Raw genomic sequence first — 13,998 nt, forward strand, 5'->3', positions numbered from 1 at the left:
CCTCCCCTGGGCTCTTCATTTTATTTTTTTTAAATATATTTTTTTATGGATTAAGATTTTAAATAGGGGCCCTTAACCCCCCTTTCCCCCCCCCCCCCGCTAATGCCCTCCCCCCCCCCCCCCGCCCGTTGTCCATGTCCATTGGTTAGACCTATATGCTTGCATGTAAGTCCTTTGGTTGATCTTTCCCCCTTACCCCCACCCTCCCCTACCTTCCCTCCAAGGCCCGACAGTCCAATCAATGCCTCTCCGTCTCTGGATCAGTCCTTGTTCATCAGTTTATGATGTTCATTATATTCCACAAATGAGTGAGATCATGTGGTATTTATCCTTCTCTGACTGGCTTATTTCACCTAGCATAATGCTCTCTAGTTCCATCCATGGTGTGGCAAATGGTAAGAGTTCCTTTTTCTTCTTCCTCTTCTTAAAGAATACCTTTCAGCATTTCATATAATGCTGGTTTGGTGGTGATGAACTCCTTTAGCTTTTTCTTATCTGTGAAGCTCTTTATCTGACCTTCAATTCTGAATGATAGCTTTGCTGGATAAAGTAATCTTGGTTGTAGGTTCTTGCTATTCATCACTTTGAATATTTCTTGCCACTCTCTTCTGGCCTGCATGGTTTCTGTTGAGAAATCAGCTGACAGTCGTATGGGTACTCCCTTGTAGGTAACTGACTTTTTTTCTCTTGCTGCTTTTAAGATTCTCTCTTTGTCTTTTTCTCTTGGCATTTTAATTATGATGTGTCTTGGTGTGGTCCTCTTTGGATTCCTTTTGTTTGGGGTTCTCTGTGCTTCCTGGACTTGGAAGTCTATTTCTTTCACCAGGTAGGGGAAGTTTTCTGTCATTATTTCTTCAAATAGGTTTTCAATATCTTGCCCTCTCTCTTCTTCTGGTACCCCTATAATTCTGATGTTGGTACGCTTGAAGTTGCCCCAGAGGCTCCTTACACTATCTTCGTATTTTTGGATTCTTTTTTCATTTTGCTTTTCTGGTTGGGTGTTTTTTGCTTCTTCGTATTTCAAATCTTTGACTTGATTCTTGCGATCCTCTGGTCTGCTGTTGGGAGTCTGTATAATATTCTTTATTTCAGTCAGTGTATGCTTAATTTCTAGTTGGTCCTTTATCACAACATCGAGGGTCTCACTAGATTTCTTGAGGATCTCACTACATTTATCGGCGGTTTCCATAAAATTCTTGAAAAATCTTAGAACCGTGGTTTTGAACTCTATATCCAGTCGTTTGCTGTCCTCCATTTCTGTCATTTGTGACCTGTTTCTTTGTCTTTGCATTTTGTCTGCTTCCCTGTGTTGGTAGAGTGGTTTTGTGTGCTAGGTGTCCTACAGGGCCCAGTGGCTCAGCCTCCCCAGTTACCTGAGGTGGACACTCTTGGTGCACCCCCTTGTGGGCTTTGTGCACAGTCTTGTTGTAGTTATGCCTTGATTGTTTTAGGTGTCACTGGGAGGAATTGACCTCCAGGCCAACTGGCAGTGAGAATCAGCTGTGTCTGCAGTGGGAGAACTTCTGTGCTGAAGACACCCTTCTGGGGCAAGACTTGCTTCAGTGGGGCTTTGGTGCTCACTGAGTCTGCCCCCTGAGTGTGTTCCTTATGACTATGAGGAGTTGTAATCTGGGTGGTCCCACTCTGACCACTGGTACACTGGCTCTTGGATCTAAGGAGGTGCTAATTAAGCCTCTTCCTGAGGTTACCCAGCAGGAGCTACGAAGAGATATGCAGATTCCCCTTCCCTTTTTTGGGGTTTGGGGGTGCCCAGATGAGGCCCAGGTGTGAAGCAATGCAAGCTGCTGTGGGGCCTTGGGCCTTCTCTTGGAAGTTCTGGGTGTGTCTGGCCCAGCTGCAATTTGTTAGGTAGTTGTCAGGTTGCAAAGGACCCGGGCATTCATATGCAAAAGGCTTTGCAGCAGCCTGGATGGGGCGGGGTCTCGGAATCAACAGGGCGGAGCAAGCAGCTATGGCTGATTCTCAGCCCTGCCCTAAGGGGCCTCGAGTCTCAGTGTCCCAGTAATTGCTGCCAGCACCTCTGAGGGGAAGCCACCCTCAAGTTCTGAGTTCTGTCTGCTGCCAGACTGTCCAGTTTCTCCCCGTATGAGCCCTGGGACCCCAGAGATTTCCCGGAACCGGAGTTCAGAGCAGTCGGGAGCTTGTGACTCCCTCCGGATTCAAAAAGACAGCCGAGTCCTCAGGTGCCCGCCCCTTTCCGCGCACGCCGGAGCCTCCATACCTCTGCACTTTACTTTCGTAGTTCCTCTGAGTCTGTGTGCTCTTCTCTTTCCTTCTAGTTGTAGAATTTCCACTCAGCCAGCCTTCCTGTGGTTCTGGATGATGACCGTTCTGTCTTTTAGTTGTATTTTTGAAGTTGTTGTCGGAGGCAGCAATTTCCGGTGTTTTCCTATGCCGCCATCTTGGTTTCTCCTTGGCTCTTCATTTTATAGATCAATGCATCCTCCTGGGCCTGGTTCTTACCCTGACCCTCGACATTCTTTTCTGGCTCCTCTCTATTCATTCCAATAATCCAACCCAGAAGGAAAGAAGTTGGAGATATGGATTGTGCAGAAACAGGGATAGCACAAATCAGGAAACACTTACACATGAATACATTTTACTCATTTATAAGTTAAAGTTTTTGGTGTTTTTATTCATTTTAGAGTTTTTTTCCCTCTTGAATTATAGTCTTCCAAGTGAGATTTGTGAGTCATCGAATAGATCTATGATAGTGAATAGAAGTATCCCTACTAATTTTTAAAAAATACATTGTTGCCCTAACCGGTTTGGCTCAGTGGATAGAGCGTCGGCCTGCGGACTGAAGGGTCCCGGGTTCTATTCCGGTCAAGGGCATGTACCTTGGTTGCGGGCACATCCCCAGTGGGAAGTGTGCAGGAGGCAGCTGATCGATGTTTCTCTCTCATCGATGTTTCTAACTCTCTATCTCTCTCCCTTCCTCTCTATAAAAAAATCAATAAAATATATATATTTTTAAAAAATACATTGTTGCCCTGGCTGGTGATCTCAGTGGTTAGAGCGTCGGCCCATGCACCGAAGGATCAGAGGTTCAATTCCTGGTCCAGGGCACGTACCTGGGTTGCAGGTTCAGTCCCTAGTCTGGGTGTGTGTGGGAGGCAACCAATGTGTCTCTCTCACATCTCTCTCTATCCCTCCCCCCCCCCACTCTCTCTAAATAAAAATCAATGGAAAAATATCCTCAGGTGAGGATGAACAACAACAAAAATACATTGTACGACTATAATAAAGTTGATTATAAGGCTTGTACCAGATACATTTTTGCCTTATACTAGTATGCCTTGTTAGGTAGTCAGTATATAACTAAAGTTCATTATAAAATTCTGATTACTTTATAATAGCTGTAGTAGGTATCTATATGTGAAATGAAATAGCATACAATATACAAGTAGCCCCAAATTTCCCTATTTTCTCTAATGGACAAAAGAAGTAAAGATTTAAACTCCGGCCAAGTGGCTCATTCAGCAGGTAGGTGTTCCCATAGGGCCTTTTTTTGGGGAGGTTTTAGCCAAACCTCACATTCTTATCTTAGATCAGCCACTGATCTTGGGACTGATTTAGGGTTATCTCTGGGTGAAACTGTGAAGTAACCAAAGTTTGGTGTGCCCCAGATTACTTTGGCATCTACTTCTTGTCTCTGGAATTCTTTTTATCCAGGTCCTCCTATTGCTATTTCTTCTCCAATCACATCAATTATTTACACATTAGTGGGACCTTGACCCAATAGACTCCCCTTCTCAGGGATATTTGCATGTAATACCTTATTTCCAACTGCGAATGCAAAGGTTTGTTTCTGGTCTTTGAGTTTGGCTCTTACGAGCTAATACACAGCTCTGTGGGAGGAGAGGGGCGGCCCAGGCACCTTCTCTTCATGTTCTTTGTTATAAATATGTTTTCTCAGTTGATGAATATGGCCAGCTCCCAATTTACTGTCCTAATTAACTGCAAGTTCTCAGGTCAAGTGTACTCTGTACACACTCAGATCTTGCACAGGTTCACACATAGAAGTGTGAGAAAGGGCATGTAGGTGGCAAAATGTGGAATTTGCTAATTAGGAAAAGAAATGCATGCCATTCATTAGGAATAAATTACTACACTCACTTTCTATGCCATTTTTATTGCTTCTTCATAATGAATCTCTGGAATCAGATTAAACCCAGAAGTTTTTATTTTCTTTCGTCTTTTTTTTTTTTTCTTCTTCTCCAGTTTGACAAATGGACAGACTCTCAAAGGAGAAGAATCCTGACGGGCCTGTTAGAACGCTGCTCCCTGTCACAGCAAAAGTTCTGCTGTCGAAAGCTTCAGGAAAAAATTCCAGCAGAAGCTCTGGATTTTACTACCAAGCTTCCAAGGGTGTTGTCCTTATACATCTTTTCCTTCCTGGACCCCCGAAGCCTTTGTCGCTGTGCACAGGTAAAGGCAAAGAAGCAGTGTGGGGCATTTTGTAAGGACAGCCTGGAAACTCTGGAACTTGAGAGGGGAAAAAAGCACATACTAGTATAGCAGGTTCTCAACTAACATCACTTTGTTTAACTTAGTTTTGTTACAATGTTGATGAGAATCTGTAGGAACTTAACTCTTGTTTATATCAGCCTACGGAAAACTGGTTTCGTTACATGTCATTTCACTTAAAGTTGCAGAATCTATCGGTGACATTAAGTGAGGACTTACTATGCACAAAACCAATAAATGGCGTGGTCAGTATGTTTAGTCTGTGTAGTTTGGGATCCCCCCCGTCTCAGACACTTTGTGTCTCACGCTCTATTTGGTGCTCAAAATGGAAAAAAAAAGTATATCATTAATGTCCACACACACAAAAATATTGCCAGGTGGTGAGGCAAACACCCAAAGAAGAAATGCTTCATCAGCAGGACCGTCTTACATTGCACAACTACAATAAAATCCTAAATTGTACAGCTCAGACCATTCATAAAGAGAAAGGCTCAAAATAAGGTGCTAATGAAATATACAAAAGAATATGAGACTAAAAGAGTGCAGAGTGAGCAAATGTGCTCACGGATTTGGAAAAGGAGCTGACCATTGTTTTCTTACAAGTAATTCCATGGTGTATTAAAGTGTAGTTAAATTACTTAAGATTATAAAATGGGTAGTAAGTTTGTTGAGTCTTCTCATAGAGGCTAGTAACACCAGACATTACCTGTTAGCATGCATTCACACATGTGCAAAATGTTAACTTTCATTTTTAAAATTAAGAAAATGAATTCAGTAAGAAAGATGAATTACTTAATGAAGGAGCTGGGAAAGTTGGGAAGCTATATGAAAAAAATTTCTAGTAGGATAAAAGATTGATATGAAATCAAAGGAAACTATGAAGGTACTCAAAGAAAACACAGGGAAGGAGGTCTTTGTAAGTACTCTATAATACCCAGAAACCATAGACGAAAACATGCAATTTAAATTCTTGCTTTACTCATTATATATAGTATTTACTGTATGTATTTTATGAGCAAGACTAAAGAAAGCTAGATTTTAAATTGTGACTATAAAAATTAAAATTTTCTGTATAAAAAAGAACATTATAAATAAATCCAAACAGTAAATAGGGAAAATACATATTGCCAATGAAGGGCTAATTTCCTTATATTTTAAAGAACTTCTAGTAATCTATATTAAGAATAAAAGACCACCTGGCTGGTGTGGCTCAGTGGTTGAGAGTCGAACTATGGACCAGGAGGTCATGGTTTCATTCCTGGTCAGGGCATATGCCAGGGTTGCAGGCTTGATCCCCAGTAGGGGCATGCAGGAGGCAGCTGATTGATGATTATCTCTCATCATTGATGTTTCTCTCTCTCTCTCTCTCTCTCTCTCTCTCTCTCTCTCTCTCTTCTCTAAAATCAATAAAATTATATATATATTTAAATAAAATTATATTTTAAAAAAAGAAAGAAAAATAGACCAACAACCCAGCAGAAAAATGAGCAAAGGGAATGAATGAACAAGTAGTTCACAGAAAGAAATGCAGGTGTTTCTAAAATATGTAAGCTGCTTAGTCTCACTATGTCATGCTATTTTTCATGATACAGATTGATTAAGTTTTTAAAATAATATTCTATCTTGGTGAGGGTGTGAAGAAACAAAAGCACTTTTGTATATTGTTGATAGATAAATTGGTACAACCACCATGGAAAACAATTTGGGATCAATTATGATTTTTAATAATGATTCCCTTTGACCCAGCAGTTCTACTTCTTGGAATTTATCTAATGGGTATACCAACCTATGCAAAATTACATCTGTGTAAGAATATTGCAGCATTGTTTGCAATAGCAAAAGTTTAGGAATAATGGAAATGCCCACCATTAGGAGACTAGTTAAATAAATTGCAGCAATCTCCAAAATATATCACCAGTGAAAAATGCAAAGGTGCAGAATTGTCCTACCATTTTGGAAAGATAAAAGAATACATACATGTTTGTTAGTATAGACCTAGAATACTTCTGAAATGACCCACAAGAAGCTGGTCACAGTGGTTACATCCAGGGAGGAAAATGAGGGGCTAGAAAACAGGGATGAGAGAGAGACTTCCTTTTTACTGTGTGCCTCTTTGTGCCTTTGAATTTAGTATTAATGTACACTTATTACTTATTCTAAAAATGAAACCGTTTTTAAAAAGAGTATATCATTCTAAATGTCCAGCAATATGACAGTGTTATATAGCCATATGACAAATTATTATGCAGCTATTAGAAAACATGATTTGGAAGACCAGAGATATTTATGATATGTAAAATGAAGAAAGCATAATTTTAAATTGTATATAGAGTTTCCCAATTTTGTTTCTTACATGCCTAAAAAAAAAAAAAAAAAAAAGACTGAAAGGAAAAGAGCTCTACCAGGTTGTTAATAATGTCCATCTTTAATTGATGGGGTTTTGTACATTGTTTTTCTTTAAACTTCTCAGAAGTTGCCAAGTTTTCTACATGAGAATGTTATCATTCTAAGGAAACATTATTTGAAATAGCTATTCTTATAATCTATGGGCACCATATGTCGATCTAGCAAGATTTCAGCATTATATTTATTGCCAGTACTGACTGTGAGGAAGACACAGATCATTATTCTTCATCTAGGTTTAAAGGAAACAATAAATTCATTGCACTAAAATGAGCTTTGAGCTGTTTAAAAAGGTATTTGGGGCAGGGGTGGTCTTTTATAGTTTTGAAAGCTCCTATCTGCCCTTCAATTCTCATTTCTCTACCTTAAAAAACAAACAAATACCTTATCTACCCTGGGGGGAAAGCCTAGCTTAAATATCCAAGTCTAAATAAGATCTAAGGAAAAGGAGGAAAACAATGACAATTCAGAAATTTTTCTCCCTATCCCCTCCCTCCAAAACCTCATCTCTCCATTGAATTCTGAGTTAATTAACCATATAGGGATTAAGGTTGGTGTTTCATTCTGGGTTCGACAAAGTAGATATGATTTCTGTTTCTGCCTGAGGGGCTCTATCAGATCCTCTAACCTTTTTCCTTCTTCCAGCCCTGAACTCTTATTTTTTCTAATTGTGCCTCCTCTCTCCTGCCTGACTCATGTTCAGCCCATAAAACAGTGCTAAATATAGTAGGAACTCAGTAAGTGGTGGATGGAAGGAGGGAGGAAGCAGAGGTGATAGATAAGTAGATGTATGGATAGCAAGACCCATTATAGAGTGTTCTGTTTGTTTATTTATTTATTTGGTGTTCAAAATTATTAATTAGTTATTCTTAAAAAAGAGGATAGTTTTCCAAGGATGAAATTTGGATTTGAATGTTAGTAGTCATCTTTGCAGTTCTTACAGCTAAGACACAGATGTCTAGTCTCATATGGGACACACCATATAGTATCGGTATTTGTGTTCTGTTTATAAAATTTATATTTAGTTAAATCGTAAGAATGAAGGGAAAACAGATGTATACCATGTGCAGACCTGAGTTTCTATAACTCTTATATAACTTTCACATGAACCTTGATGAAATTCCAAAGTCTAACTGAGCCTCAGTTTCTTCATTTGCAATATGAGAGTAATAATTTTATTTACTTCCATAGGTTGCTATGAAGATAGTTAATAGGTGCTCGATAAGTATATGTTGACTCAGATTCTAAGTCTGAGTTAGAATTTAAAGAAAATAGTTCTGCTTGGGTAGGAAGCACTTGAGGTAGGAGGTAACTATTGGAGGAAAAGATAAAAAATGTTATCTAGGGTCCAAGGTGACAGTTTAAAACCTAGAGAAAGTGAACATGTAAACTGAGTAGGTCCTGTTTTTTCTTCAATTGTTGTTTTTCCAGGTGAGCTGGCACTGGAAGAACTTAACTGAGCTGGATCAGCTCTGGATGCTCAAATGTTTGCGGTTTAACTGGTACATCAATTTCTCTCCAACTCCCTTTGAGCAGGGCATATGGAAGAAGCACTACATTCAAATGGTGAAGAAGTTTCATGTTACCAGACCTAAGGTAAATTTGGGGAAAAAAAAAAAAAGCAACAAACTTACAAACATCAGTTATTTAGGAAGTCTAGAACAAAGACTAAATGATCACACTTGAACTTGGAGGAGGGAGTTGTTTCAAAGGAAGAATACTATGACTTCAAAATTCTCTTCTGAGAACTCGACAGCCCATGCCAAGATACCTGTGACCACTGGGAGCCCTCATCTGACACGCCCAAACCACCGTTCCACTCAGGAAGTTAGGACTGTGGAGCTCCGCACTCTGTCCAGGTCTTGGATTTCCGTATCCCTGCCTCACCAACCCTTCCGGCCTCCCCCCCACCCTGCAACAATTCTGACACTGGGATTCTGTGGGTAATGTGCAGTATTTGTTATGTATGGATCAGCAAATTCCATTTTACTAATTCAAATATTCTATGATTCTTTGTGGTGAGCTGAAGTATATTTTTGTAACATTTATAAGGAAAAGTTTTCCAATAAATCCGTAATTACGGAAGGGCATAATGAGCCTATTAAAGTTCTTTTTCAGCTGGAAAATACCAGTGTAAAGCATTTCCATATAATCATAGAAAGTAAAATAACACAATTTTTTTCTAGTGGCTTTCTATGGTTTATAACCAATGTTTGTATTCTTATAGTCGCTGTTAATTATAGGACATTTTTACGAGCCTTTTGTTTATGGCATGGTCTGACACATGCAGAGTTGTGCATCATTTTGTACAATGAATGAGTTCCTGAAAAATTGTGCATAAATTAAATTTTTAAATGATTTTTAAAACCACAGGGGTATCATATTCTATGAAAAAGCTGCAGTGAATCCTTTTAAAATTGAAGAGTCCTTTTGAAATATGAATAGTCAACTTCTAAATTGCTCATTTAGGTTAGTTTTATGAAAGTAAGCTACATTTACATTTAATATAGTAATAAACTATGCATAATTAATATTATCACAATTGCAATGATAAAACTAGTCTTTCTAATTTCAGTAATCGGTGTGCTCCATGAGGATTTCTTTTAAAAAAATGTTTTAAACTGCAGTGATGGAAAAGTTATTTTCAAAATTACCATAGCTATGATATCTTTTCTCCTAGGGTTTTTCTCAACTCTCATTCTCATTGTAGGCAGAGAATGGCACTCAGTAGCTGAAGCTTGGGCTGTTCTGGGGCAGAGGAGAGAAAAGTGACTAGTCAATTTGTAGCATGAAAGGAGGTTTATTTTAAAAAATATATATTTTATTGATTTTTTTACAGAGGGGAAGGGAGAGGGATAGAGAATCAGAAACATCAATGAGAGAGAAACATTGATAAGCTGCCTCCTGCACACCCCCTACTGGGGATGTGCCCACAACCAAGGCACATGCCCTTGACCGGAATCGAACCCGGGACCCTTCAGTCTGCAGGCCGACACTCTATCCACTGAGCCAAACCAGTTAGGGCAATAGGAGGTTTTGAACATTATATATAAAACTAACTTCAATGCTTTGTTTTCTACAGAATATTTCTGTATAACTCTATTTAAAATAATGACTAGTTCTAATGCAAGAAAATGTCCACCTCTTTGCTTAGCATTAAATGTCTGTAGGGTGTACTTTGTTATATTAAACTTGAGTTTTTCTGTTAAAGAAATAAACCTAAATTAGAAAGACAGAGGTTAATAAAATCAACTAATAATTATATTTCTTAGTCAGAAAGACTAAGTTTATAAAGCGTCTGACTAATGTTAATAAAGTCATCTGACTATGGTTTTAAGGTCAACTGTCAGCACCACACTTGAATAATTTGTGTAATCCCCTCTGAGGCTGTTCCAGTGATGGTGCACGCAGGCAGTTGCCAGAGTAGAGCATAACTTACCTTCCCTCAGTCACCAACACCATCTCCTTTCCCTCCAATACTTTGTCCCTGGCATGAAAACATTTTAAAAGCAGATGGTAGTGGTTAAGAATAGTTTCCCCAACCTTAAAATGCGACAACTGGGCTAGAATGATCTTTATAACTGTCTGCAAAGCTACAATATCTGCTCCAAGAAACAATTTCAATAATACTTCATCTAGAAAAAGAAGAATAAGTTAAACCCAAAGTAGATAGAAGGAAGAAATAATAAAGAGCTGAGATCAATGAAATTGAAAACAGATAAACAATAGAGAAAATCTATTTTCTATCAATGAAACCTAAGCTGCTTGTTTGAAAACATAGATAAAATTGATAAATTTCTGGCTAGCCTGCTAAAGGAAAAAAAAGAGAACACATAAATTACTAGTAGCAGGGATGAAAGAGGGAGGCATCACTACAGATCCTGCAGTCATTAGAAGGACCGTGAGAGAATATTATGAACAATTCCATGTCCTTAAATTCAACAACCTAGATGAAATGGACAATCCTTGAAAACCACAAATTGCCAAAACAGTCTCAATAAGAAATAGAAAACATGAGCAAATCTTTATCAATTTAAAAATTGAATTCGTTTAAAACTTTCCACAAAACTTCAGACCCAGATAGCTTTATTGGTGAATTCAATCACACATTTAAGGAAGAGATACCAATTCTACATAAATGCTTTCACAAAATAGAGGAAGAGGGAACACTTCTGAACTCATTACCTTTCTACCAAAAACAGATAAAGATTTTACAAGAAAACAAAACAAGACCACAGACCAATATCTCTCATGAACACAGATATAAAAATCCTTTTAAAATATTAGCAAATAAAATCCAGAAATTTATAATACATGATGACCAAATGAGATGTACCCAAGGAGAGTAAGTTTAATATTAAAAATAATATTTTAAAAATATTAAAATAATATTAAAAAAATCGGAATGATACAGAGAAGACTTGTATGCCCCCTGTGTAAGGATGGCATGCAAATTTATAAAGCATTAAAAAAAAATCAATCAATGTACTTTACAGAATAAAAAAGATTTCTGATCATTTCAGTATAGGCAAAAGTATTTAACAATAAAATCAGCAAAAACTCATTTAAAAAATTCTCAAAAAGCCTAGGTGAACAAAAGTTTTGTTTACTTAATACAGAAGAGTCATCACAGTTTTCATTATTACCTATTACGTTGACGTGTCAAGCATTTTATATTTTTCAGAGTTAATGATGTTTATTTATATGTGATTACTATCATTTATGCCTGACCTTTTCCCCCTGAAACTGATTTTTATTATCACTTATTATTTATTCCAAGTACTATTAAATCAGACCTCCTCCAGCAAAAGCAGATAGATTTCATGCAGTATTAGCTCAGAGAAATGAAATGAATGCCCATTCAAAATGAGACCTGCACAGACTTTTGAGTACTAAACCAATTATGAGCTATAAGAGATATAAATATAAAATGTTTTCTTAATCTACCAGTATATAATCATTCATTAAATGAATAAATATATATATTTTTAAACTGTTAGGTGCTGGGTACTTGAGTGCAATGATCCCAACCATGCTTACAAGGAGCCTAGTCTAGTGGCCTAGGACATAGACAAATTAATGAGTACTAAGTGCTCTCCTGCTATAGAAATATATACAAAGAGCAGTTGAAACAAGGATAAGAAACTAACTGATTCTGCTTGGAGGCACGGGGGAATTTCTTAATTTTCACAAGCAATTCAAACAAACCAATTCACCAAGCAAAGCTCCCTTAATCTCTTAAAGAACAGAAATTAAGCCTTTAATGGCTTCTCAACATACCATTTCCCTTAGGCTACAACCACATGAAAACCTTAGGAATTTCACACACACAAAAACAGACTTTCAATTTTGGAAATTAAAGCAAAAGTATTTGGGGGGAGCGGATGAGGTTTTAATAATTGATAAAAATCTAGAGACTACCCCTATATAACTTGAAATTGTCTGTATGGGTTATAGGTAATTAGGACTGGAGTACTTTTCTGAATGTATACGTTTTCATGGATAAATTAATTGCAGTTGTGGAAACCCTATACAATGAAGTGTTAGAGGAGGTGGCAGTACCAGGTAGAGAAGGTATGGTCTTGAAGCAAGACAGTCCTGGATTCAAATTCTGACCCTGTGTCTTAAAACTTCTGTAGTAGCAGGTCAATTAATTGGTTTATCCTATCTTCAGTTTCCTCTTCTTTAAATGGGAGAACTAACGATTACCTTTTAGAGTTATTGTGAAGGTTAAATAAAATAATGTATGAAAACTTCCCAAGACAGTGCCTGGCACATAGCAAGTACTCCTGGGTTGACGGCTGCTGTAATCATTGTCACCATTGTCATCACCATCGTGCTGATGGTGATGATATTCTCTTTTTATTATTGTTGTTATAATTACAGTGTGTTATAAACAGAAATAGTCATTCATTTTCTTCTTCTAGACACCTCCGAAAGATGGGTTTGTGGTTGCTGATGTTCAACCAGTGACAGGCAGTTCTCCAGAGGAAAAGCAGTCTCCGTCATCGGCTTTCCGATCTTCTTCCTCTTTAAGAAAGAAGAACCACTCAGGGGAGAAAGAACTCCCCCCCTGGAGATCCTCTGACAAGCATCCAACTGATATCATTCGCTTCAATTACCTGGACAATTGTGACCCCATCGAGCGGATCTGGCAAGGGTGAGAAGCTCCATGTCCTTCTTCCCTTGTCTGCTTTTAGAAACAATTGGCTGGCACTTCCATGTGAAAAGAGGAAAATAGAACTTAAGTGAATATAGAAGTAAAGAAGCTTTTCCATACTTAGAAGTAAAAAGTAATAGAAAAGTAAACAAACTGTTATTGGTAAATTTGCCGTTTGCTAGGATTTGCTTGTATTTTATAGCTGTAATGATTTAACATTACAACTTCTTTTAGTATTTTAATACCTCTATTTTAATCTAGCACCATAGGGTTCATCCTAGTCTTTTTCTTTTTTCCATATTTGTACCTCCCTTCTCTGACAGTAAGAAATCTGGCTCTCATATTTATTTATTGTTCACTATATATAGGTTATATGTCATGTATATTATACACAGTTCACCCTTGAACAATGCCAGCTTAAGGGGCGCCAACCCCCATGTGATTCAAATCCACATATAAATTTTGATTCCCCAAAAACTTAACTAGAGTTGGCCTTTTGCATCCATAGATTCAACCCACCATGATTGAAACCAGTGTTTTCCATCTGTGGCTGGGAATGCAAAATAGTGTTTTCAATGTGTGGTTGGTTGACTCACTCTCTCTGAAAATCAATAGAAAAAATATCCTCTAGTGAGGATTAACAAAAAAACACACCACAGACTTACAAACTAGAATTCAATATTTGCTTATGGTTCTCTTTGCCTTTAGTCTGAGCATCTCTATATATATAAAAGGCTAATATGCTAAGTGACCCTCCGACCGTCCAACCAGTCACTATGATGTGCACTGACCACAGGGGGCAGACACTCAATGCAGGAGCTGCCGTGATTTGCACTGGCCATTTACAAAGAAATGGCACTGCGGACCTGGTGCCGACAAAGCAACACTCGGCTTCCCCCAAGTGGGACACAGGCCCCGCCACCACCCCGGAGTGACAGCTCACC

At 38.2% G+C, this 13,998-nt stretch overlaps 1 protein-coding gene and 1 pseudogene across 1 annotated transcript in view; both read left to right on the forward strand.

Moving 5' to 3' along the window:
• Positions 1 to 13,998, forward strand: part of FBXO16 (F-box protein 16) — a 45,450-nt gene that overhangs the window by 15,844 nt on the left and 15,608 nt on the right. The window contains 3 exon segments of the mRNA XM_014457003.2: positions 4,246 to 4,452; positions 8,326 to 8,490; positions 12,822 to 13,054. Of these exon segments, the coding sequence (XP_014312489.1) occupies positions 4,246 to 4,452; positions 8,326 to 8,490; positions 12,822 to 13,054 (605 nt within the window).
• LOC111826605 lies at positions 11,272 to 11,371 on the forward strand (annotated as a pseudogene).

Source organism: Myotis lucifugus, unplaced genomic scaffold (assembly GCF_000147115.1).
Source record: "Myotis lucifugus unplaced genomic scaffold, Myoluc2.0 scaffold_1, whole genome shotgun sequence".
NCBI lineage: Eukaryota > Metazoa > Chordata > Mammalia > Chiroptera > Vespertilionidae > Myotis > Myotis lucifugus.